This window comes from Pelmatolapia mariae, linkage group LG20, assembly GCF_036321145.2.
Source record: "Pelmatolapia mariae isolate MD_Pm_ZW linkage group LG20, Pm_UMD_F_2, whole genome shotgun sequence".
NCBI classification, from domain to species: domain Eukaryota; kingdom Metazoa; phylum Chordata; class Actinopteri; order Cichliformes; family Cichlidae; genus Pelmatolapia; species Pelmatolapia mariae.
The window spans coordinates 19,773,656-19,801,389 of NC_086244.1; the positions used below are offsets into that span (position 1 = coordinate 19,773,656).

The 27,734-nt window shown below is 41.2% G+C and overlaps 2 protein-coding genes across 3 annotated transcripts in view; both read right to left on the minus strand.

The window, feature by feature from the left end:
* Positions 1 to 958: 958 nt before the first annotated feature.
* rbm38 (RNA binding motif protein 38) lies at positions 959 to 23,199 on the minus strand. The gene is made up of 4 exons (XM_063463752.1): positions 22,643 to 23,199; positions 21,067 to 21,190; positions 17,757 to 17,811; positions 959 to 2,478 (listed from the first exon to the last, which is right to left on the minus strand). Exons 1-4 carry the CDS (start codon positions 22,862 to 22,864, stop codon positions 2,127 to 2,129), a joined length of 753 nt encoding a protein of 250 aa, XP_063319822.1. The 5' UTR covers positions 22,865 to 23,199; the 3' UTR covers positions 959 to 2,126.
* A 1,656-nt stretch (positions 23,200 to 24,855) lies between these two features.
* LOC134618049 (nuclear receptor coactivator 3-like) overlaps positions 24,856 to 27,734 on the minus strand; it is a 65,176-nt gene continuing 62,297 nt past the window's right edge. For both annotated transcript variants that reach the window (XM_063463242.1, XM_063463241.1), the window contains one exon: positions 24,856 to 27,624. In XM_063463242.1, coding sequence (XP_063319312.1) covers positions 27,613 to 27,624 — 12 coding nt within the window. In that variant the 3' untranslated portion in view covers positions 24,856 to 27,612. The remainder of the gene's footprint in view (positions 27,625 to 27,734) is intronic.

Consider the following 27,734-nt stretch of genomic DNA (forward strand, 5'->3'; position numbering starts at 1 on the left):
ATCTAAATAAATCCATCCATCCTCTAGAGTTGTCCTAGCTGTCATGGAGTGAGAGGTGGGGTACTCCATGGAGCTGAGTTAGCTTACTGTTTATAGATGGAGAATTATGTATGGATATTTTCTTAAGAATGTCAAGTCAATGTCTTCAAAAAAGGACATTGATATGTCATTGATATGTCTCTTTGAGAATGATGCAAAATGTCTTTTTTTTTCCCTTTTGCAATGGCAAAAAATGCCACCAAAAATTCCTTGATCCTGGATTTACCTCCTGATCAACTTCAAGTCAAGACCCACCTCTTGTAAAATGTAATTCTCTTACTGTAATTCTTACATTGCTTTTTAAAAAGGTTATTTTCAGAGTAAACATACCAGATCCATAACCTCCTTGACCACCTTAATACTATCAATCATTACCAATACAACAAAGCATACAAGTCAAAGTTTAGTGAAGTAAAAGTCAGAAATTCCTGTTTGCTTTCTCGACGGAAGTCACATTATATTCATTTTATTCCATATTTTCTGCTCTGTGTGCCACAGTTTGAGAACCACTGGTCTTTTGGATTATTAAACAAAACACATCAGTGCTGTGCAGTAAATATAAAGTAAATGCTTAGTTTAACACTGAGAACAAAAGGAGGAGAAAAAGGTAGGCTTTCTTGAGGCCAAATGTAGCTAAACAAGCAAGACATAATGTGTTGTTTAGTGGATCTACTGGCTGTGATTGGCTGGCCAGGTTTGATGATTTTTCATTGTAAGAAAGGTAATTAACATATTTGTAAAATCTATTGCCTTCATGTCTTCAGCAGGTTTCCAGTTCACCAGTGTAAAGCAGCTCAATGACATAATGAAATGTCAATTTTCCATGCTGCTGCTGGCGTATGTACTGTCCAGAAGTACTCAGATTTGACCTGCTTAAGAAAAAGATCTCATTTTCTCTCCCAAGAAAAAGCACATCTCATTTAGAAATATTCATTTTATTTTTGCATATTTGTTTAAGATGTGATGTATGGCTTGTTTTAAGACTACTAAGATGATGCCGTGGCACCAGGAAACTGCAGTATCACGACTAAAGAATCTCTCTGATTTCTGCATTCGAGGAAAAAACAAAAACAAAGAAACAACTCTGATCAGTACAAGAGGCTAGAAAAGAAGCTCAGACCTGACACCAGCATATACTGCATTATACCGTATGTCTCTCACTCACTGACACTCACAGAGACCAAACATGGACATACACACACTTTTGGACATCCACATCCGAATACATTTACCTGATCTGTATTGACACCTAAGTAACTGAATAAAGACCGACTCCGAAGATGCTTTTGCTGCAAAAGTTGAGAAAGCCTACAAAGCAGCCACAGGAACTTCATGTGATGACTAATATGCTTGAAGTGTTAAGAAAGTCGATCTCAGAGTGACAATCTAGCAGTAGCATTACACAAAAATATTACACCAGTGTTGTCTACCTTATTAATGTTCCACCTCTGTCATTAATATTGCATATTCTGTGGTAATTACTACGTAACAAATTGCCAGCAGTGGAGAAAAGGAACAAAAGGGAATACAATAAACATTTTGTTTGTTTCACATGTGAGACTAATAAAAATGACAAAATGAACTAAGTACAGAGACAGATCTCTAAGGCCATAGACAGAAAGTTAACCTTGAAGAGGAGGTAATTGGAGCTGTGTTTCTGAAGGAGGAACTGACTCCCAGCTTGGCTAGAGCCCAGCATTCAGCTCAGTACCTTTGGAAAAACTGCAGCCACAGCATCATGTCAAACATATTTCCTCGTTGTCTTTACCCCGAAGTCAGACTGCCTCCGAACTCAGCAGCAAGAGAAACATCCAGAAAATTACCAGTCGTCTAATTCCAGTCTCTGAGTGCTGCCACTGATGAAAAACATTCAGAGTGTATGCTGATGACAATAGTAATAGAACGTTTTCTTTAACTATTACAACAACAATAATAATAAAAAAACAGGAACTAGAGTGCTCTTGAGAAGCCCTTTTGATTATATCACACTCTCTTCCACTTCTAGTCTCATCCTGATGATGTCACAGGTCAACAGTCACGCTGTTTCGAATCATCAAGTCAGCAGCTGCAGCCATGCTCAGAGCTGCTCACTGCATGCGGTCTGGCTGGTGCAGAGGGTAGTGGAGGAAGGCCTGCGGTGCAGCAGACACAGCAGTGAGTGCAGCTAGAGGAGGATGGATGGCAGCCGGAGGGGTTGGTGATGCTGTGATAGTGGGTGCTGGCGTACTGGGGGAGAAGGTGTAGCTGAGGTAGCCAGCGGAGGGCGACGGCGATGGGGTGTAGGGGTACTGCTCCAGTCCTGTGGAGGCATAGGGCGTGTAGGTGGGGCTGTAGTCTAGGTAAGGGGAGGTGAGTGCCGCTGCTGTCGGGCTGAGGTGAGAATGGAGCAGCAGACTGGGCTGGAGGAACGTCTGGGGGTAGACATACTGCTGAGTGAGCCTGGAGGGACACAGAAACACATGTTTGGTTAGCAAATATTAAGTAATTCATTATCTGGTTTTTACAAAACAGTAATTAAATGACTAATTATTGCAACTCTATTACCATTTCAATTATTTATCATATAAATATTAATTTTGTTAGTCAAGAAATCAATTACCATATTGTTCTATAGTAAAAACAGAAATATACACTTAATATGCTTAACACTAAAGCACACATAATAAAACAAACGGAAGGGACTTCTCATTTTTAATGTGTTTATATATAAACATATAATATGTTACACACATTTTCTCATGATCTTTCAGTAAATTCTTTAAACTCAATCACTGAAATCATTAAAAAAATTACACTGACTGAAGCACAACTGTTACACGGATAGGTCTGTAGGACTTTGTTGAAAATTGTCATATCATTTGTAAATGTAACTGATGAGTCTTTATTTATTGTTTCATTATTGTTTATTGTTAAGATCACTCATACCTGTTTAACAGCACCTTTTGGGGTTTAAGAGTTTTGGGGAACTCTTTGGGAGTCATGTGAAAAAGCAAGTTTACACGGGCATATGGAATTTTGCAGCCTTACTGCTTTCATAGTAGATAAGAGGGAAAGTATGTGCCAGGTGCTTGTAATTAAGTGCATTTGATCAATAAATCAATCATCAATAAATGTGAGAAACTCTTAAAAAGCAGAATTTTGGGTAGTTTGCTAGTCTGCAGCATTCAGCTGTATGTCAACCAAATGCTACAATCTTCCCAGGAGTGGATGTCCCATCAAATTCACTCCAAAGTCTGACGATACAGTGCAGTCAGTCAGGCTCTACAGGCATCGGTTAGCATGTTAAATGTTAAAGTTAATGATAGCACAATCAGATAAAGACTGAATAAGTATTATTTGTTTGACTGACTCTGCCAAGAGAAAGCCTCTTCTCCCCATAAAGTACACGGCAGCAAAGTTGCTTCTGAACAAAGCACAAGAGTTTTGGAGGTGAAGATGTTTGGCCATAATGCACACCACCATATTTGAAGGAAACCAAACACAGCATATCAGCACCACCCTCTGTTCATATCAACACCTCATTTCAATTGTCAAGCACACCACGGTGGTGGTGGGGGTGATGGTTTAGGTTGTTTGCACCCACAGCACCTGTACACCTTGTAGTCATTGAGTCGAACATGATCTCTTCTGTATACCGAAGTATTCTAGACTCAAATGTAGGATCATCTGCCTGAAAGCTAAAGCTTGGTCCAAATTGGGTCATACAACAGGACAATGATCCCAAACACTGGCAAATCTGCAACAGCATGGCTGAAAAAGAAAAGAATCAATGGCCCAGTGAAAGCTCATATCTCAGCCTGGTTAAAATGCTGAGGCAGGACATTAAGCGAGCTGTGCATAAAAAAAAACATACCCATGAAAATCAAAGAACTGAACCAATGATGTAAGGAAAAGTGGGCCAAAATTCCTTGACAGTCATGTGAGAGACTGCTAAATGTGTTCATGCAAGGTATTGAATCGTGGGTTGTATTTAGTTTTTCACAGAACTTGTCTTGTAATAATGTTCTTTCTTTGAGGACTTTTCCTCTGCTTGCATTCATAATGCCAACGGTAGAAACTCAGGGTTTCCTCTGTACGCCACAGTAGGTGCTAGAAAAGAAACTTAAATGACATTTTAAGAACTATCATCCTCAGTTTCTGCGTTGGAAATTATAATTATTTCGGCCTCTACTGTATTTTAAATTTAATGTAAATCAGTTGATATTAGCATGTTAGCATGCTAAAATGCTAAACCTTGCTAATGCTAAAAATTAAATAATCCAGCATGTTTTTCATTGCTACTGTGAACACATTAGCATCACGTACTACAAACACATGCTAACTTATGTAATTTGTATGCAAGTCAGTGTGTGGTCTGACATGTAGCTTTGCTTGGCGTTAAGTCTTATTTATTATATCTTTTTAAATGTATATCCTATAAGTTGCACTTGATGTTAGTGGAGATGTCTCAAACTAGCCTATAACGTTATAGTTTCTGGGCCTTTTCTGCCAATTTTAAAACCTTTTTTCATGCAACAAACAAACAAACATACAAATAACCAAAAAAACATTAAGATATGGAGAAAAACAATAAAAAGAATGTAGGTCAGTACATGTTTTGTATGGGCCCAGTGGTTAGCAAAGACAAAAGATGAAGCTGAAATTCCTCTTGAGTCTTAAAAGATTGTCGTAAAAATCACACACACAGGCCTGACAACATCCATTTCTGTCTGAATATCCAATGGCAACATCAGAAAAATATGTGTGCAGAGCTGCCACTCTGTATATCACTGAGAGGTCTGATTTTTAAAGCGATGGTAATACGAGATGCTCTACGTTCACAGTTTCTTTAGCGAATGCTCATTTTCTCTATACCCCAAATACTGAGTCCTACAAAAGGTTCTCCTCCTCCTTAAAGAGCAATTATCAGTTCTGCTCCCTTAAAATAGATCGCCTCCCCTGTGTTTAAGTTTAATTAGCACACTGCCTGAAAAAGGTTTAAAAAAAAAAAAAAAAAAAAAAGATGCTTTGATCCTAATGAAACATTTAGGTAAGAAACAAACTATTCTTATCAGGATTGGCTTATGTTTCAAAAAATCTGTTTTGCTTCCAAAATATGATTTCTGGATTTGACACCTGTGCACTCACACACACACACACACACACACACACACACACACACACACACACACACACACACACACACACACACACACACACACACACACAAGCTGCCACAACAGATGCATTGTATGAGATTGTCTGCACTTGGAGCCACAACAATAATGAGAGAAAAAAGCGCTCCACTGTCCTCTTGTATTCAATCATGTCCTTGCCTGAGGCTGCCCACTTAACCTGAACATCCTCAGTTACATCTGGCAAAAGCAACAGCGATCATATCAAAGGAACTAGGTTATGCTACGCTGCTTAAGTAAAAACAACAGAACATGACAGTGTTTAACACTACAGCCTGCAGTCAGAGTCATTAACCTGACAGTAACCTTGTCACTGCGTCTGAGCAGGTGATCGGAGCAGTGAGAGGCAGTCTGCCGCTGCTCCTGCTTACCCCTAAACAGAGAGAGCGAGCAGGGATCAGGTGTGATTACACAACAAACACTGAGCCTGCACACAGCCACTGTGCTGTATACACAACACACAGACACACGCCAGTATGTGCAGGATAGCTGCCAGTATAAATACAGCATCCATATATTCATTTTAAGTGTTAATCAAATTGAACTCTTCTTTTGAACTTATTTTAACTTATCGTGCCCTCTGATTGGTCACCCTAAACAAAATCCACAAACCTGTTTCCCCCTCATCACCAGAGCTCTAATGCTAGATAGCTGCAGGCTTAGTCTGATTGGCTGGTGTAGGCAATAGAAAGAAAAGTTTATATTTTTTTTCAACTACTGATGATTCATGATTTCTGAAAGTTGTTTTTGTTTTTTATTTAACTAGTTGTGCGGCTGAACTGGACAAAAGGACCAAAAGAAAAACGATGGGTAAATAAAATACCACTAAAGGCAGTATAAGTGAAACTGATTCTGAGGTCTCTTTAAATGTAATTCAGTTGCTTCTTGAGACTACGAGACTGTCCATGACCATTTCCATGGTTTTGGATTTGTTAGTTTTCCATCCTCCCCTCCCTTATTATTAGTCTCACCTGCGCTGTCTTTCACGGGTATTTCAAATTAACCAGCCACCCTCTTCAGTGTATATCCTTCCTGTGTTCCACCTGTGGCTTTTCAGATTTCCTGTGGGGTTTTGGGTTGTTTTTTCTTTTCTTGTGTTCATTGGTACTTTCCCACATATGACCTTTTGCCAGTTTTTGGACCTTGCCTTCACTGTTTGTCCTCACTGGCAGCCTTTAAGTTTAAGGCCACTGCCTGTTTTTGAAGTTGGTCTTTTGGCTTTTATTCCTGCTTCCTGGTGTCATGCATACACAGGCACTGTTAAAACATTAACCACAAAAATGTGAGATATTTTCTTATCAGGTGTATTTATAAATTGCAAATGTGTGACTCCTCTACTCTGTTGCTTCTTTAAAACCCCTGAAAACCATTCCTTTTCTTCTATAATATTAAACACTCATTACTAAATTAAAAAGAAAAAAATGAGTTTATAATTTATTAAATATCATTAAAGTTTGATTTGAGTCTTACAAAATTCTAATATGGTAACTTTTTACAAACTTTGCTCAATTTAAAAAATTAAAAAAAAAAAAAAGAAGGAAGGAAGTTCCTTCTTTTGCTGAAGTTCTGGCTGGCACGACGAAGATCATCATCTGCACGGTTTCAACAACATATAAAGTCAAAACAAAGCTGAAGCTAGCAACATCCTGCCTCCTCGACCCCTCTCTATCCCATCTCGTATCCCCCCGGAGCAGAAGTGCAGTGTCATTCCCACGGCTGTGTGCCGCTGCCTGCCTGCACCGGCCTGACTGATCCAATGTGACAGTGGCATCGTACGAGTGGGAGCTGTGCCTCGCCTCTCTTCTCCCCGTGCCTGGCATCATCGCATCACTGTCAAACACACATTTATACATGCACACAAACACGCACAAACTCAAAGGGGATGTAGACAGGCACGCAAACTCTAAATTACAGCGCACACATTGAATCACACAGTTGAATACACCACATCCCGAAGAAGTGAACACGCAGGAAACAAACGTAATACATGCGCACACTTAACAGGTTGTGTGTAGTTAGTTAAGCAGCAGTGTGTGTGTGTGTCGTGGGGGGTTTCAAGCATGGCAGGACTAATTGGCGCAGCTGCATGGGTGTGCACTCACTAACAGACCCATGAGAGCAGAATAACCTCCACCGACTCCGCTCTCCCTCCCCTCTCCGGGTTCGCTCCCTCACAGCCATCTTCCTCGTCTGCACTCCCCCCCCTCGCTGTCCTTTCTCAAAACCAAGCAGCGCCATGAAAGAGAGAGGATGCACTGACCAAAGAGAATAAAAACCAAAACATCCATAAAGGTTTGTGTTTTTTTTTTGTTGTTGCTGAGGTTCAAGGTCGGGACTCCTTAGACGGGAAACGAGCGATGCTGAGAGGTGAAGGATCAGCCATCATATCCCTCATGCCTTAGGACAGCCCGGCTTATAATAGTACAGATGAGAGATGTGAGGAGAGTGAGTCAGTCAAAGACACAAACACACACTCATGGAGAGGCACACGCATGACCCTCCGTCCTCTGTCGATAAACACACACGGGGCTCGAGGGGGGGTGAGTGATAGAAAGGCCAACATCAGCGCCGGACACTCAGCTCACATGTCAGCAAGCAAGCAAGACATTTAAATCTGATTCATTCAAATAAGGCTGACACGGAGAAGAAAATGTCAAAAAAAGGAAACGTCTCCTGACTTCAACCCATCTCACGCCTGAGTTTTAATCCAGCACATGTCAGTCTAATGAACGCCATCTCACTTCCATCTGACATTCACTTGTTGCACGAATAAAAAAACCATTCAAAATATCCTGTTCCGGACCTGGATTTATCTATTTTAACCGCTTTAACTTTTTTCAGGTATAAAGCTTTCATTTGAAGTTATTTGTCAGCTTCCTAATGACATAAAATATAATCATCAAGTAAATAAGGACCTTTCAGGTCACCGTTTGCTTTTGATTTCAAGATTTCAAAGGATGTTACATCAGTCTTTTTTTTTGCCTTCAAGCCACGGCTTCTTTCAAAGTAAGCCCAAATTCATCCATAAAGAAAAGAAAATGTTCAGAACTGTCAAAATGATGTAAAAATTTTACTTCAAACACACATCCAATGAATTGTTCAGATTTTTAATGTGAATAAGTACCCATTTGTAAGGGTAAAGCAAATATCGAAGATATTTAACTCAAAATACACACAGTTTTTATGTTTATAACTTTTGCTTTATAGATTACTCTGTGTTGATACATGTAGCTGGTTCTCAGTGTAATACTGAGAAAACCTGTTATGAATGAAACTGCTTGCTGTTAAGTTATGTGTAGTCCCTATTCTTACTTCCTCAGGCCAGTGTCTGCAGATGTGTGCACATAAAGTGATTGACATTCATCATGTTGATAAATGAGAGAGTACAGACCATTTGTGGTTGCTCTCTAATGTTGACACAGAGCTAAAATGAACTGTGGAGACACACTTAAGCAACTGTTGACAATCATATTCAGGTAGGCCGTGGAAGTAAAGCTTTTAACCTTTATTGAAGAGGCCAAAGTGTGCCAAGAAAAAGTCCCCAGCAGCAGCAGCAGCAGCAGCCTGAACTGTTGATACAAGGCAGGATGGATCCATGACTCTACCTTCTGAATGTGACAGCAGAAACTGAGATTCATCAGATCAGGAAGCATTTTTTCCATTCTAGCTGACAGGAGCGGCACATGGTATGGTCTTCTGCAGCTTCAAGTGCAGTTCACTCAAGAGATGGTCTTCTGCACACTTTGGTTACAATGCTTGTTTATTTGAGTTACTGTTCAGAGATGTGGCCATTTTCCTCTGACATCTAGCATCAACAAGGGATTTTTTTAGCTGGAGAACTGCCGCTCACTGTATTTTTTCTCTTTTTCAGAAAAACCTAAAGATGGTTGTGTAGGAAAATACCCGCAGATCAGCAGTTTGTGAAATACTCTGACCATCCTGTCTGTCGCCAACAACCTTTGCCATTCTGATGCTCAGATTGAACTTGAGCATGTCGTCTCTTCATAGCCGCATGGCTAAATGCACTGAGCACATGATTGGCTGATTAGATATTTGCGTTAATGAGCAGTTAAATGGGTATACCTAATGAAGTGAGCGTATTTTGAATATTTTAAATAGTTGTTTATAGCAGCTGGAGCTTCACAAGCATAATTGGGAACTTCACTGAGAACAGCGTTTGCTATTGTTCTGCTTTTTCTGCTCTGATTAAGACTTAAACCAATAGTTATTTTCCTCAATTTCCTAGAATAACCTTCTGGGTGAGTACAATCGCCATTAAAGTCTTCACAGTGGTTTGTTTTAAATTGTTTGCATGTTCAGTTTACCCCTATGTAAACCACAGAGAAGCAGCAAATCCTCACAACTAAGTGGAAGTGATTTACAATTAATCAATATCAGTGGATGGCTAATCAGTTAATTGTCTGACGGTGGCAGCTGCAGCTCTGAGCAGTCATAGGATTACTTTACATGATGCAAACACGAGACATGCCTTTCTCTTGTCACATTTCTGGCAGGTTGGCAGGTCTTTGCTGTGAGGCGCCTGCAGGAACACAGAAGTGTTGATTTAGCCTGAAATGCGAAGTCACTGCTCATTAAAAACTGGCCTCGATCTATATTTTATGCACTTTATTTGTCAGCATCAAGGCATCAGTGGGAGACAGAGGATGGGAAGATGACTTTAGTGCTTAAATGCACATCAGAAGAAAAAAAAAAAAACATAACCCGACGTGGAAGAAGTGGAAAAAGATGCAATCAGAGATCAAAATGTGTCATCTTTTAACAGACGACTGTGCTCTGTGTGCTCTGAAAAGCTTGCAACACCATCTCTTTACATTTTTTGTTAAATGAGGCTTTTCATCCAACAGAGGTGTCGCTCCTAATTGGGTCCCTGGGTAAGAAAAATATCCACCTGAGGGTTCGCCGTCTACCTAAACCCCCCGTCAGAGAAAGAGTGATGACTGCAGACTGAGAGGAAAGAGAAAGAAGGATTATTTAAAGGGGGAGGAAGATGAGGAAGAATGGGAAAAGAAAATCAGACAGGGATAGAAGAGTTACGGGTGTGAACATATTAAACAAGTCGACACGTCGGCGCCCGCTGAGGCCGTTCACTGATTTCCTGATGTTTCGTTGAGGAGCGTTTTATAATAAACGCACATCACACGACCCTGAAGCTTCACTGAACCCAGCCACAACTTCACCCACCCACAGGTGTGCTTTAAGTCTATCACCCCCTCCTCCCATCCTCTACTGCTCTGTTCCACTGCTTCAACAGGAAGTCCCCCCTCCCTTCCCCCACGCCTCCACCTTAAATAGACTCACCGCACATCCATCTCCCTCACCCTCCTTTATTTTCACTTAAAAGAAATTAAAGAGCAGAAAAAAAAAAGAATCTCACTTCTGCCAAGCAACCGCATCGACGTTGCTGCAGCTTCTGGGTGCTGAAGGCAGACAACAGGCGGCCATGGGCGACAGACGCCTCCCCTCCTCCCTCATATGAGAACATGTTCCCCCACAACCCTCCACCCTAACTCAGCTGTACCTCAAAGCCACATTTGGCATCAGTCTGTCCTCTGTCCTCTAAAAACTTAAAGCAAATATGCCAAAGCAGCAGACAGAGAGCTGAGCTTTGTTTGAGTTTATTTTTGATATTTGCTGTTTACTGTGTGAGTTTGTGTGAGCAGACAAAGGAAGAAAGCCCACTGGGAGCCCCACAGTGATGATGGTGAAGTGGGAACAGGGGGCAGCAAAAGGCATGGGGATATATTTAGACGAATCTTATGTCTAGTAGTTTGACGTTTGGGAAAAACATGTTTGTTTGCTTTTCTCGCACTGAGTTAGATGAGAAGAATTTCATATCTGTCCCTTAAATATGAAATGACGGCCAGCAGCTGGTTAACTTTAAAGAGGCACCTATGAAAATTCACCCACTAGCTCCTCTAAAGCTCGTAATTATCATGCTAGAACTTGTTTAAGTTACTGCTCTGAGCCAAGAAATAGTCTGATTTGAAACCCACCTGGTAGGTTTTTATCACTGTAAGGGAGCTGTCATTCTGGCACACAGATCCTTGTTTTTGCTTTTACAGAATTTTTAATTTTTAATTAGTGACATTTAAAAGTGCTTATAGGTGGACTTTGTTGACAAACCCCCACTTACCACATAAAATGATAAGAATAACCTTTCTGCTAAAGGAATATGCATAATTTCTTATTACTGAAGCCTCCTTGACTCACTGGTTATTTGTTTTAATAAATCATAATAATTCACCATTTTTAAAAAAATTAAAATTCTAATAAAGTGCAGTCAAAAATAAATTATAAACTACATTTTATCACAATTACAATCAAAGTTGGTGCAGATTTGTCTGTTGCACAAGCATGAGCGCAAAACATTTTAAAATCTTCTATTGTCCAATTTTGGTGAATTGTGGTCTCAGTTTCCAGTTCTTAGCTGATGAGAGTGGCACCTGGTGATATGCATTTAAAGATTCTCTCCTGCCTTCCCATCAGCTTGAAGCTGTCTGGCCATTCTCCTCTGACCTCTTTCATCAACAAGACATTTTCACCCAGAGAACTGGTGCTCACTGGATATTTTCTCTCTTTTTTGGACCATTCTCTGTAAACCCTGGAGATGTTTGTGTGGTAAAATCCCAGCAGATCAGCAGTTTCTGAAATACTCAGAGCAGCCTGTCTGTCACCAACCAATATGCCACGTTCAAAGTCACTTAAATAACCTTTGTTTTTTTTCTCATTTTGATCCGATGTTTGAACTTCAAGCAGCTTGTCTTGTCCATGTCTACTTGCCTTAATGCACTGATTTGCTGCCATATGATTGGCTGATTATCAACTAGTTGAATGGGTGGAACTAACAAAGTGTATATTTGCATACACAAATGCAAAAATGCAGAATAAAAAGGAAACTGTGACAACGGCAACATCTTACACACACAAAAAAGTCCCAATCAGTTTAAATATGAAGATCATTAGTTAGGGAAAACAAGTCCTAGATTTATAATCAGAGAGAAAAGACACCCTCAGTTAAAGTGAAAAATGGTGAATGCCCAACTATCTTGTGATTAAAGACTGGAAAAGCTACTGTTCTTTCTCAACAGCATGACCCTGTTTAAACTTTAGACTATTTCTTTTAGTTGAGCCTAAAATAAAAGTCCTTCATGCAGCCAAGAAATGTTTGAAACTGACTGCAGTCATACTGATCATGTCACAGACACATCGAGCCTCGGAGCGCAGAGATCTGAGCTGGGACAGATGTGCCCTTTGCGCGTAAGAAACTGAAAAATCTAGACATTACTCAGGCTGCAAGGTTTATTTATCCCCAGTTTAAACATGTAATTTCTGTCAAATCTGCACTCCAGATTAAACAACTTCTCTCACATTTGTTTAAAGAGTCAATATTAGCTCAAGTCTCCTTCTGTCTGCTTGTTTCACTGTGGTGGATACAGAACAGTAGCAGTGGTATCCTACATTCATCAGAACGCCCAACTCAAACAGCAGATTTGATTTCTTATCTGCACCAAAGAGATAAAAATCGACGTTAGCGGTAATAGCAGTAATTCAAAAATAGACAGTTTCCTGCTGAGAAAAAGGCAGTAACCTGCAGCTGTGGTGCACTGAGACCTCCTGAGGTTAACGCTGTGGCAGACACTGGTATTGCTTCTTCTTTTGCAACAGATTTTTCTAAATACACCCTCGAACAATGAAACTCAACTTTGTTTACAAGACACATCATGAACTGATGGTAATATGGCTTCGAAGTAGGCAGTGTTGGAGAGGAAAAAACAGAGGGGAATGCTCAAAACGAATGTATTTGTTTCACTTTTTTCAGCACTGACATGCACACAGTTGTTGCACACATGAGATTTTTTTTAAAAAAAACTGCGTGGTTGAAATCAAAGCAGAACAGGCTGAGATATCTTTAACCAAACCAACAATATTAGTCAGAAATTAGTCATATTTGTCAGCTATGACACAAAAGCAGCCCAGCATTTGCTAGTTTCAGTTCTCAATTGTGACAATTTGTTTTTTTTTTTTTTTTAATAGCAACTCTTCAAAATAAAAGCCCACTCAGTAGTTTTCATTGATCTGAGTTTTGAGAAGCTGGAGTCTCATCCGGTTGTCGGTTTGAGTATACCCTCATTCAAATCTAATGCTTTAAATAGAAAAAACTATAAAATATAAGCGGCTCACAGCAGGTCTTAAAATGACTAAATACAATCTCAGATCAACTGTAAAATATTAAACTGCTATTATATGACATAATGTGAAAAACTAAGTACACCCTTACTGGTTTCATAGCAATTACGAGACGTGCGTAAGAGCGGCTTAACAATTTGACAGTCTGGAGTATTCAGATGTGTGTTAGCACAATGCCAAGGAGTAAAGGCATCATCAGTTATCTTAAAGAAGCAATTGTTGCTGCCCTCTAAAAGTCCATCATTCTACAGCGGAAAAGATTATTCACAAGTGGCAAACATTCAAGACTGCTGCCAGTTTTCCAGGGACTGGACATTCCAGCAAATTCACCACCTCTATTAAAGCAAAGGTTTAGGCAATTTGCTGGTCTGGAGCATTCAGATGTGTGTTAACATAATGTGCCAATAATCTTCCCAGGAGTGAACGTAACAGCAAATCAGACTGTGAAATGCTCAGAGAAACTGCAAAAAGCCTAAGAGTTACATCTCAGACTCTACATGCCTCAGTTATCATGTTAAGACTGAATAAATGTGGCTTGTCTGGAAGGGTTGCCTTGCGAAAGTCTATTTTCTCTATATAGAATATGGCAACACAGCTTAGGTTTTCAAAGTTGCATCTGAAAACAACACAAGAGGAACAATGTCCTTTGAACAGACGAAACCAAAGATGCCATGATGCATGCTGTCACATTTGGAGACGGGGGGTGATCTGGGCTTGTTATGCAGCCACAGGACTTGTGAACGTTTCAGCCACCTTTCAGTTGACCATGAACTCTTGTATGGTATTCTAGAGTCAAATGTGAGGCCATCTGTTCAACACCTAAACATTGGTCTGCTGCATGTGTGATGGCAACAGGAAAATGATCCCAAACACACCAAGAACTCTAGAACAGCCCAGTCAAAGTCTGCAAACCTCAATAAAGTGAAATAACAGACAGTTATTGCTGATAAAGGTGGCTCTATCTATTTAATCATGGAGTACAGTTTGTTTTTCACACACTGCTTCTGCATTTTTGGTTTAGTTTGTGTTGAATAAATAATGACACAATCTAGTATGACATGTTGTTGTTCTTCACAGGTTGGACTTACCTAATTTTAAGAGATGCTAAGGGCCAGATGATGTTTTATGTCCTGATATGTAAGATGACTTTACCTTGACTGTGTTTTAGTATTTTACACCACAGTGTAAAATAAAAAGTATAATTTGATAATTAGGTTTAAAATTACCTGTAGGTGGATTTTGTTAACAGACCAACCAAATGTGTTTTTTTTAATCCAATGTTTCAGTTCATACTGACAGAAAACAGAAAGTGCTCTTGCTTCACCTCATATGTCTCATTTATTTTCTTCACAGATGTCCCAATAGTTTCTCAGCAAATTAAACCGCTACCTGCAAAACACACACGCATTACACACTGCCTGAATTTGGAGGTGTTTCAACCCTAACAAACAAAGTGCCACCTCTGGTTTGTGTTTGCCTTTGGGGTGTGCCAGGTGATGTTTTCTGCTGTTTTTCTTCAGTCTGAGGTGTCAAACTGTGACTCTTCCTGCAAGCAGAGATTAACAAAAGACTCCCTCTGCGTCAAATCTCCTCTCGCACTCTGGGAGACTTTCTATCAACCCCTCATCACTCATTCATAGACTCATCTGGGTCAGCCTCAATTCCCTCATCACTCATTCAGAAATTGAGGACTGCAATATTAATAGCACTCAGAACAGTTGAGGTTTTTAATGGACTTTTCTGTAGCCGCAGGATCGGAACTTGTCAGCCTTCAGAAAATCAGAGCAAAGAGATCATTTCCAAAACGCTACATCCTGTAAATTCCTTAAAATACCTCTAAAATATAGAAGATCCCATCGCTTAAACTTCAGATTTTTGACAGCCAAAGACCAAAATAGCAGCTATTTGATTTTGAAATGAAGCTCAAAAAGTCAATAGCAGAGCCAGACACACAAAACAAAATCAACAACTGTGACAGTTGGTAACATCCTCTCCTAAGATCACCTCCTCACCGGCGATACACCAAACATCTGAGTCAAGACTAAGTAGGTGTTGACAGAAGAAGAAGAAGAGTCATCCATCCAGTCATCAACAACAACACATCAGCTGGGTTCAACCTGCACCGTCTCTCTCTACTATCTGCAGCAGTCTATGATATGAGTCATCCCCCTTGTTTTACTCAGGAACTGAGTCATTAAGATTTCCTTTCTTGTTCACACTGAAACTCTGGGACATTGAATGAGAACGTCTGTCACCCGTGAATTACACTTTCCCAGAAAGGTTTGATTCTTCCCAAGAAACCAGCACCAGCTCACCAGCACGATACATCTGTTGCCATTCAGCTCTTCAGTAATTTGGCATTAAATCCTTTGTACTCTGATACATGAGATATTGACATACACCGTGATGTCGGAAACTAGTTGCAAAACAGGCCTTTTTCCTGACTTAGTGAAAGTGTACAAAATTTCATAAGAAACAACACCTCTGATCAGGTGCAGGGCTGAAGCATCAGTGTGCAAACATCCACACAGAGCACTATTATAAACTACTTAAAGGGAAATTAAAGTGAAACTGAGTGTTAAAAATACTTAAAAGTGTTTAGTGCAGCTGCTGGCTGTACTTATCATATTGTATTTTCCCCATCTTTTTAATGCTTCTCCTATTCCTGTCCTGGGGTAGCATGTTTGTGTTGGTTAAAAACTCTTTCTGTAGGCAAATACCTAAATGGACACAATTGTAGTGGCATCGTTTAATCATTACTTGCAAGATGTGTGAATTTTGAGAGAGCAATCTTGTCAAACATGGAAAGTTCTGTAATGATATTTGCAGCGTTTGATTATGGTAGTTGCGCTAACTGTTGCATGTTATCTAGGGCTGTGCCACAGCATACCATCCACGATAATTCCAGCACAATTTTTGAGCATAAAAAGAATCATCTCATGATACCAATGGTATAGCAATGCCATGGATTAAACATCCCTAACACGCACAAAAGCGAAGCCCAGACATGTCTGAGAGGGAGAGCAGCAGTGCTTAAAAGGGGAGCTACCTAAATTTTTACAGTTAAAGGTGGAAGTGGAAACAGCAAACTTGTTTCAACATTTGAGGCAAACATAAACCATTAAATAAAACTGGGTTATGAAGGGCTAGGGTTATGAGGACATGTTAGCGGTTTATGATGTGCAAGCCAAAAGTAAACAACTCAACCGAGCATCGCTGGAGCACTTGCTAGCTTCACTCCATATGACAGGAAGACCAAATAGTGTTGAGCAGTTGTGTTACACTTAAAACTTCAGGGAAAACACTGCCTAGGCTACATTATTGCTTACAACTGACTCATGCTGTGTCACTGGATATTTTATTGTGTCACTACTATTGCGCTATAATGCTGCTGTCTTGTTACCTTGTGGCAATAAATTCACACTTCAAAGAAAGGCAGTCTGTCATCAGCGTCAGAATCACGGTGGAAAAAAAGGGATGCAAACTGCCCTTCATGTTGTTTGCACTAATAAATGCTGCTGCCTACAAGCTTGCTGTATTAAATAGACCCCAAACAGCATAACAACACATATAAAATATCTCTGCCTCCATTAACTAGAAGGCACTGGTGTTGCTATATGTAGTGATGACAGACACTTGTCTTTCTCCTACATCAAGGGGCCAGCATAACAACCAAGATGAAACTTTTTTGATTGTTATGGGTATCCATATACACAGCTAACTGCAGTGAGCACAGTAAACATGTTAGCACCTGCATGTTTGTAGACTCTTGTTTTTCTGGTTTCCTGCCACAGTCTCTATCTTGCAGCCAGTTGGGATCATGTTCAGGGTTTTTACAGGGTGTTAAAAACACCACTTTCTATTACACAACTACACAGTGACTCATGAGTGGCACTATGGTGATGCAATGAGACCTCTGTGTGCACAAATGTGAGGAAGCGTGTGTGTGTGTGTGTGTGTGTGTGTGTAAGTGGGAGAAAAAGAAGGGATGGAGGGAAGTTTGACTAAAAAGCTTGTTGCCTCAGTGAAGCCCAACTCATGCATGAGTGAAATTCAGAATTGAGCTTCTCATGGGTTTAATGGACCAGAAAGAGAGAGAGAGACAACAGAAGACATCAAAAGCCAGTGCACCGATATAGAAACGGGCACAGGGTCGAATACATTCTTGAGGCGCTGCAGAGTGCCAGCGACTACCGAGACCCAAGTGCAGAAAAGGAGCGAGTGCTCACAAATGTCAAGGGCGGAGGAGTGAAATGTATTGTGTTGAGGAGGAGGAGGCAGGTAAGAGAGAGAGAGAGTGTTGGAAACAGTGGTATTGATTCTTCCCCGTCTTACCCATACTGCCTCTGAGCCCACGTAGGATGGACTTGCTGAACTCCAACAGAAAGACCTGCAGACAGAGACAAAGACAAAGAGAGAGGCAGCGGTAAGGCGGGATATTTTAGCTACTGGCTATACAGACAACAGAAGAGACGGGCAGACAAGGACAGAGCTGCTCTCTCCCTCTCTGTCTGTTTTTTTTCTCTCTCAGAGGTTAGCATGTATACGGGAGTATCACAGGCCGACTGTTATTCCCCCAGCATACACACTCACACAAATAATGATGTACTCTATTGCTCACAAACATCTGTGACCTCCCTGCCTCCAGACTTCATCGGGAATCAGCTGAGACTGAGTAAGAAAGGAGAAACTTATCCTCCTCCTCTCTGCGCCTCCTCTGACTTCATCTTTACATTCCTGCAGCTATTTATTCCTTCCCATTCCTCGTTTTTACTGTACTGGCATGACTTCATCACCCCTCCTCCTTTTGTTCAAACTTATATCTAAATGCACGTTTTCCTTTCTTCGCCAGGACAAAGAAGAGACAGGCACGCTGTTATTTGTTGCTCTTAACAGTCCCGTCCCCTTCTTGCTCTTTTTCGCCTTCTCCCCGCTCTCCTATTCTCTCGCTACTCTCGCACACAATAACAAAATACCAAGCGCTGCCATCTCCCATCAGCCGCATGCTTGGGGAGTTGCGTCGCAGCCCTCGCCCAGAAATAAGGACACACAGTCAGGTTGTTGTTGGCACCGCTGTTTGTCAATCACACCTACACTCCATGGCATTTCAGCCAGCATGCTTTAAACGGAGTAGCGAGGGAGAGCTGCTGTCAAGGTCTGGTGTGCACCCAGATGTCGAAGGGGAAGCACAAAACATGTGCGGTGGTGGTTATCTCTGAAAAAGCCCAGTGGCGGAAAAGCTTGTGTGTAAACTCAAGCACACAAGGAGCGAATGTATGGTGGGAATAAGCAGCTGGCTGGGGTGACGAGCATGCCAGTGGTCGTCCATGATTTATCCAACTAATGTCACATTTAAGCATATATTTATATTTTTTGTGATTTCTCTTGTCCTCCACAAAGCTCTGGGTCAACATCCCTTTCAGTAAAATGTAAATATGTAGAGACTTGAAGCCTGCTTGAGAGCATTTGCTGCCTTTGTTCTTTCAACAACGTAGAAGGACTTTAGCTGGTTAGAAGTACCCTTACTGTAAATGAGTCTGATCCTATTCAGAATGTGCTGTTTACATGGGACACAAGAAGACTTCATATTTCAACAGTATCCAGATTTTTGATTGTCTACCTGCAGCTTTTTTACATTTCACACATCAAACAGTGTGCTGGATTCAGTTTCCCAGTAAAGGCAGTACACTTTAAGGCTTACAATATTCTGCTTCCTTTATATTTCCCTATTATATTTTTTATTTTAATGTAGTTGCTAACTACAAGCTGTGACAGAATGAGGTAAAACCTGAATAACATGTTTATAACATGCAGTTTCCCGATCTGCCAACACGTACCCTGGACATGTGATCATAACCAGGGTCTTCATGCAAATCAGTGTTATTCCAAGCCTTCTGTGCAGACTATCACAGGCTGTGATATTCACCTTCATGATCTATCATATTCACATTATTCTTCCAGTAACGTTCCAGTAACATCCACAGAACCTGGCCTGTGAATGAATTTATTCAGCTGGCACCTGGCACCCAAGCTTTGAGTGCCAGCTGCTTGTCTTCAGCTGGCACTCAAGGCTTCGACTGATAAACAGTGTCTTGAAGTGACGCCCAATTTATGCTTCAGCGGCAAATCTAAATCGTAACCTACGACGTAACCACAAACCCCTCTGAACCCCGCGATGTAACCTCTGACGTAGCCTGACGCGCACCTCCCGAGTAACTTAACTACATGTCGTGTCGAGTCAGCCCGCAGCTACTGTGATTGGCCTGTTCAGCATTGTAGACGCCTCCTGTAGATTTCTTGCTACTTATTTCTCAAATTTTTGAAGTTTTTTATTCACTGAGAGAATAAACATCATCATCTCAGTATGAGAATTAATAACCACAGCGTCAGTATAAGGACTTACGAATGTTGGCAAATTCCTGGAGAAAGATTCCTGAAAGTAACAGAATGGATATGGGGGAACGTTTGTCTCTGAGAAAAAAACAAAAAAGAGCAGAGACTGCATATGAAACACTGTCAGCCACTTACATGGGCTTCAGAAAGGTTACCCTGTGCTACTGTCACTGACTAATTCTGCCCCCACCCCCAAATAATCTAGAAAACTACGTATTTGTTGTGGCTTACTATACTGTAAATCTCAAACATGTTATCTCTTTCAGGTTGAAGTCTTTAGAAGTCACCACCTGAGTCAATTTGCTACATTATATCCCTTTTTTCCACTTATCCAATTCAAGGTCAAAGGCTGTAGTAGAGGGTACATCCGAGACAGGTCGCCAGTCTGCCACAGAGCCACCACAGGGTGACAGACAACCATTCACGCCTACGGTGAATCACCAATTAACCTAACATGCATATCTTTGTACTGTGGGAGGATGCTGGAGAACAGAGAGATCATGAGGTGCTATGAGGTGATGGTGCTCACCTACACACCACCATACTGTCCTCAAATTACTAAATTATATTTTTTAAATAAGCCTAGTGATAGTGCACTGTGGAAACCTCATATACCTTATTTGGTGCCATAAATCCTTAAAAAATTCAAGAAGTTTTTAAGCCAGTAGTGAAATCTCAGACGTGCAAATACAAGTGGTCCAAACTGGACTTCCACAGAGCAATATTTCCTACTTTTTTAAGCAGCAGCACTCAAAGTCATCCAGAGGTGCACGATAAGAGCCAAATTTAAATCAACTAAGATTTTTGTTTCTCATGGTTGCAGGACTCCTGCTCTAAGTAAGTGTTTTTTAAAACTTTTTGTGCCATTCCCAACTTGAAACGTCAAAAAAGTCACGTCTAACCTCCACAATTTTTTATCAATCTTTACCAATAAAAAAGTATCGAATTTGAATTTCACACTGGCATCAGCAAATTTGTTTATTGTTTTTTAAAAAATGTTAAAAAACACTTATTCAAATGAGTTTCACTTCACGTTTTTTATTGGTTGTCCTTCCCCCGCCGGTGGTTGCATGCACCAGTTGTGGGAACCACTGCTCTAAATACTCACCAAACCACCAAAACCACTCACTGAAAGCTCACCTTTTCAAACCTTCAAATAGCATTTGATTAAAAAAAAGCTCGGTGCTACCTCCTGTTCGATGAGTTTTTGAAGACAGAAAATAGACGCAGATTAACGATCGAACATGCTTACTTGACTGCGAGCTGCGAGGTTTCGCCCCCAGGTACGCCAGGTTCACATTGGCCTTCCTGCCGTCGATGATGGGGTTTGCGTCTTTGCACGCGCGCTCTGCCGCCCCCCTGTCCACCATGGTCACCTGTAGACAGCGTCACAGCATTGCACATTAATACCACTCATGTAATCTCTTAAACCGACAAAACTGCAACGCATGAAAGCTTCTCTACAGTCTGGATGCCAGCATGAGTGCTTGGATGAAGCAACACAGAGGGGTGACCCTGAGGATGCTTCTGTCCTCGTCTCCTTAATCTTTTTTTTTTTTTTTTTTTTTTTGCAGGACAGGACGCTGACTCCACTACATGAAAGGAGAAATGAGTGTTTTAAAGCTGCCAGTGGAGCTTCAGCTGTGTTGGTGTGGGCTGAAGTGTAGGAGGCAGACTTTTTTCTTCACCCTGGCCTGCCAAGGATGAAATACTAGAATCTACCTTGAGGGACTGAGTTGAGGAGTGGGCAGAAAGAAACTGGGAAGGGGTGATACAGGTTAACACACACACACAGAGTGCAGTTACACCACAATGCAGAACCACAGCTGCAGGCTCCACTGCCAGTAAGTGGGACAGTGAAAGTAAAACAGCTATGCTTGCTTTCATTTTACAGCATCAGACTCTGGACTTTTATGCAAACATAAAGCAGTGGATGGTTTGAGATCGCTGTGGTTCAAGAATTAAGACCTCTAAAGAGACGTCAGGGATGAAATGAGCACGCTGCTACCCAACTCTCAAAAAAGGGATTGGGGGGGGGGGGGGGGCTCAACACATGGCTGCTTCAGCTGATCAGCTCATTGGCTACGCAGAAGGCAGAGATAATCTGAAGTTCAATACACATTAACTCAAAGTCACTCAGACAAACAACCAAAACCCATCCTGGCAGAGGGGGGAAGGGCTGTGAGGGAGGAAGTCAACATGAAACTGCTGCAGCCTTATCTTGCAGAGCCAACTGACATGTCACACCTCCGAGTCCAGGGACCCCCATCTCCCCAACCTACACACACACACACTCTCACACACAAACACACAGACGACACAGACATCTGCCCACAGCTGCAGCAGCTTATTACCAACTCAAGTGTATCTGTGTGGGTGTGTGTGTGTCCTTGTTTTGTGTCTGTTCGAGCTTCCATTTGTACTTGGGGAGAGTGGAGATAATTGATGACACACTTACAAGATATAACCTGCTTCTCATGCTTCTGGCATGTGACTGTCACCACCAGACACACTGCACATGGCTCCTGCTTGAACAAAGTGGCAGTGTGTGCAGCGTGCAAGCCCGAGATACACACATTAAAAAAAAGGTTCCGATGAAAAACATAATAATAATGTAATTAACTATTAAGATAAAGTCACTTTAAACTGATTAGCAGCTACAACAGACGTGGGCTACTGTGCTTTAAGCGCCCTCCGTTTAATTAGACTGGAAGTTGCTGATAAAACCTTAATTAAACGCTCTTTTTGGCTTTGTTTTTTCACTCCACATGCTTGGGTTGCTCTCTGATTCTAGCAGAGAAAAGGCAGATGAACTTAGATTGACTCACAAAGCCGTATCCTCTGGATTTTCCCGTCTGTTTGTCCGTGATCACCACTGCCTCGTCGATGTCCCCGAAAGTCTCGAAATATTTCCGAAGTGAAGCATCGTTGGTGTGATAAGGAAGCCCGCCGACGAAAATCTTGGTGTAAGTTGTGTCTTTTTCCATGGTGGGGTGCATTATCTCTAACGGAACCCCGACCAGCTGACCTAAAAACAGCGGTGAACTCATGCGGCTTGAAGATAAAGAAAAAAAAACGCAACACAAAGGAAAAAACAAAAAACACAACAAGGCAGTAGCGGAAACTTTACGCTCTGTGGTCACCGACAGCCTATAATAACGCCAACAGCGCGTCCATGGCTTGACTCGCAGCCCCCGGTTGCCTCACATATACCGCTTTTAGATGTGTACTTGTCTTGGACCCTCTTGTCTCCCGTCCCTGGAAAAAAAAGGCAAAGTCTCCAGGCTTGGACAGGCGGTTACATTCGCCCACTCTGCTTCTGGTCCAATAGACGAGCGGTGCGTCTTTTCCTATCCGCGCATCCCTCCTCCTGCTTCACCCTACCCCCTGCCGCCGCACACACACAGAGACACACACAGGAAACCCCCAACTTGGTCAGTGAAATGATGAAACGGAACAGCCGGATAATTTGATGTCTGCTGCTGTGGAGAGCAAAGGGGACCAAATGTCTCCAGGAAAAACCGGACCGTGTGCGCGCCTAAGAATGCGTTTGACTTGAAGCTTCGGAGAAAGTTGGTGCGAGGAAAACAGTGATGAGAATGACAATTCACCAAAAATACACATAAAACCGGCAGTTTGTAAAAAAACTTTGGACTTTTTCGTATGGCAAGATTCCCACAGCATGGCTTTAAGGAAGAATTATTTTTAACTAAAGTTCGCAATTAAGGTTTTAGCAAAACCAGCCTCCGCGAGTGAAGCAGCCAAAAATGGTGCTACTGTATAATTTACAAGAGATAAAATACTTATAAGGAAATTTGTTCTCGATTAAGCTAAAATATGCCAAGTTCCTCATCCACTACTAAAGCTCTAACTGTCCTGACTTTTTGAACCAAACTAACACTCCACAGAAGTGCCGGCGGCGCTGTGAAGCAATTCACTGCACCCAATAGTTCCCCATTCTGAGTAACTTCATTAACATGCATGCGCTGGAAGTCATCCCCTGGAAATCATTAACCGGTGGACGAAGTTTCATAAAGAGTAGAGGAGACCTTCACATCTCCAACCTGCTGATCACCCATTTCTCCAACTGAAACACTGCGTATTTATTTTAACCCTCTGAGGTCTGAATCATCAGAAGTAGTATATTTTGCAGAAAGGCAAAAAAGGACCTCGCTGTAAAAACTGTAAATATTTGATGGTGTTTTTCATTAGAATGATTATTTCCTTTGTTCATAGATCGATAAGAAGTAGGAGAATAATCTCATAAAAACAAAACTTACATATTGTAAATGGCTGTTGTTTAGAGATGGCGTGATTGTGTGATGATTCAGAGCTACGAGGAATAAATAAAATGCATAAATTGATTGTTACGTTACCTTAAAACTGAAGGGAAACGTTAAAAAAAATGCTTTGCATTTCAGACTTGCAGTTGTTGGAGAATTTAAAAGGGTGAATGAGTCACCCCACAGCAGCAAGTCAATAAAGTGAAAGTTATTTAAAGCTCTGAAGGGCGGATAGAGTCTTTTAAAGTTTCTGTACAGTAACAGAAGCTGCAGCATTCGTGGGGATGGGATGGCCTTGCCTGATGTGTGTGTGTGTGATCCTTTCATTAGAGGGTGGGGGTGGATAATTAAGATGAGGGAAGAAAGCGGGATGATACATGACAAAAGCTCACACGTTTGAGAGAGCGGCGGGGCTCTTGCAGGAAACATCCCTGCAGATGAAAGCGAGACGTAAATGAGAAGAAGCTCTCGTCTTTTGTTTTAGAGGAATGGCCACCCAAACGCCCGAATCCCCCACTACATGTTGATAGCTCCCATCCACACAAAGACACACTCATCTCCCCTCCTCCACACAGACTCACGTCTCATTAATACTTGGACCAGAAGAACGTCTGCTTGTAACATACACTTGTAGCTCCTGAAAGGCTCAGACACTGCAGCAGAAACACAGTTTCAGCGCTTTCTGTAAGTCTGGATGGTTGCTGCAGGGCGTGAAGACTGATGAGTCATGCACAAAATCAAACACAGCAGAGCCACTGTAATGTTTAAATATAAATTTGTATTTACATCAATATTAACATCAAGAAACAAGGTAAGAAAAATGCAACAGTATTTTACATCCTGTATTAATGACTGTATGATTCCCAGATGTGTTTTCTCTTTTCTTTAAGCTCCAATGAAGCACTGAGAGGAGTTCCTTTCCGTTAAAGCAGAAACACAGATGTTTTGTTTGAAATGTTTGTAGATAAGTCTTTCATATTCTTCATCGAGAGACAAGGGTTTTAGAAAAAAAGAAATCCAGGCTATTATTCTGAGACATAAATGACATCAATCATGAATGAAGCCTCCCTTTCCCAGCTTAAAAACATTCTCCTGTGTGAAATTTGCAGCACCACGATTCAACTGGCCATAAGGTCTACAGAAAGGAAGAAACGATCACAAACAAAAAACCGAAAGCACCTCAGCAGAACCAGACTCATGTCTACTCTATTTCATACAGATGGGGGATATAATATATGCAATTAAACATATTCAGCTCAATGTATATTATAGGTAATGTGCAACAGTAAAAGCACACATGAGTACTTGCACAATCTACATCAGGAACTGTGTCTACGCACTGCAGAATGACAAACAGAAATCTTTGGGTTGAGCGTGTTTTCAAAGGTAGATTTCTCAACAGAAAGTTCCACAGGAAATACATCAGAAATAAAGTTCAAAACTTGAATGTAAAATTAAAAAACACCCTGCCAAGACAGTGGCAGATAATCAGGGGATTTAAATCTCCTTCCTTCTGTTTGTTGCTTTCGTCATGATTAAATATCTGCGGACAAACCGCACAGGCTTATGGACACAGCGGGACTGATTTCCAAAGTATCTGAGGCTGAACGAAACTGAAAGCACAGAAACCTCAGGAGGGGAAAAACAAGTCAGAAATGGAAGCTTGAGGTTAAGTACAGAGAATACACACCTCACATACCGGTAAGACATCTGGGCCTCTTGAAGCCTAACACAATCATGTGTCAACTCTTTTTATATAGGCAATTTTTTTGTTTTAATTAAAAGAAAAATAATTTACTCAAAAAAAAAGTTAACCCACTAGCACCTCTTTAGCTAAGACTATGTCCTCGGAAAAATAAAGAGAAGTTCTTGATTCGGAAATCACAAAATAAAAATAAAAGTGCGTTCTGAGAGAAGGAAAGTGGCAGTATGAAAGAAAGTCTACACGTACTGCTTACAAAAAGAGGCCCTTCCTTTCCAAACCGATGGTTAAAGTATTGAAAATAAAAGCCGAGCCATGACAGAATAAGAAAATTACACTTTTAAATATCAAGCCTTACAAGCTGTGCAAAAAACAGTATGTGACCTACAAAAGCATATATATATTTATATATAGTACATTTGAAGCGTATTTACAATTCATATTCACAGACGAAAGGAAAAGAAAAGCTCCTAACAAGACACCATGTCTAATACTGCAGTACCGTCGCTTTGAGTAAACAATGCTTCAGCTTTGTCCTCAGAGGAAAACCAGGAGGAAGGATTATTGCTAGAAATATGCACACCTACACTCAAATCTAACACTTTCTTTTAAAATGTTAGGTAATCTAGGCATAATTTCATAACTGGCAATCCATTTTTGATTTACTTACTAGTAGCACTGTAAACGCGTGCAAGGTAACCAAAATATCTGAATCATTTTGAGCTAAAAATCACCTCCTCAATGTAAATGATCACCTTATGACTCTGTAGAAATATAAGTGGAGTGTTTGAATTTTAATAGAAGACTCTTTGTTCCAAGAGTGACTTTAAAGTGGCTTAAAAATGATCATATTAATAAATCCGCACACTATATACGAGTGTATTGGATCAAATCTGTGCTTACTGCCTTTCTACTGGTTCCCACTAATGAACAAAGAGCATCAAGGTTACCCATTTCCAATCAACAGCGCCTTTTCTCAGATAGGAAACCCTGAAGAACAACGCACACAAAAATAAACAGAAGATGTCTGCTGCTATGCGTTAATTCTCGGGTAAAGGCCTCTATATTGCCACAATCCTTTTGATGTTGGCTTTTCCTTAAAGTGCAATCAGCCAACAAGGAATTCAGTCGTACTTTAGCCCAGGGACGTCCCGGGGAATGAAACAATGTGCTACTGCTTAATGACATTCGTGTGAGTGTCACAATCTGACGGCTCGTCATCTAGAACCGCTTTGACAGAGATCCTCCAGGAGCAGCAGAAAGACGGCGGATTAAAAAATCCCGAAGAGTTCAGAAACGAGAGAGCAATCATTTCAGATCTGAATACAGCTTCATGGTACATTCGACAAAGGAGAGGATGTCACAACACGTTTGTCCATGTGGTCTCACTCGAGCGTCCGTCCACCTTCACCGTTTGGTCCGGCGAGTGCGTTCGGCGTGGGCACGCACACACTGCTCACAAAGAGGGGGATATTATACTAAAGTCCGTTAGAGGAATCACAAAGGCGTCTGTATGACCATCGTTATGTATCTGTGTGTAAAGAAGTCACAGTGTTTCTGATTTTTTTTTTTTTTTTTTTTTTTTTAATGATTGCTGTATGTTTTCATGAATGTGACAGAGTCTGTGTTTCCGCAGGTTGCCAGACTGACGTTACTGGCCACGAGTCCAAAGGGAAGTTCACGCCCCCACCTGGTGGGAGTACAGCACAGCACAGACAAACATCGCCCAGTCTGCCCCACACACCGCGGTGCTGCAGCCGCCTGCTGTCTCTGAATGGTGATCACAGTGAGACAAAGGAGTCTGCCACGATGTTCAGCAGTACTTCTAAATGTACAGGAGGGGGAGAGAAGAGAGAAAATGAGACAGGGAAGTGCAATCAACAAGTTTTCCACAAAACACCTGCTAGAAAGAGACACGACAGGTTCAGTCAAGTC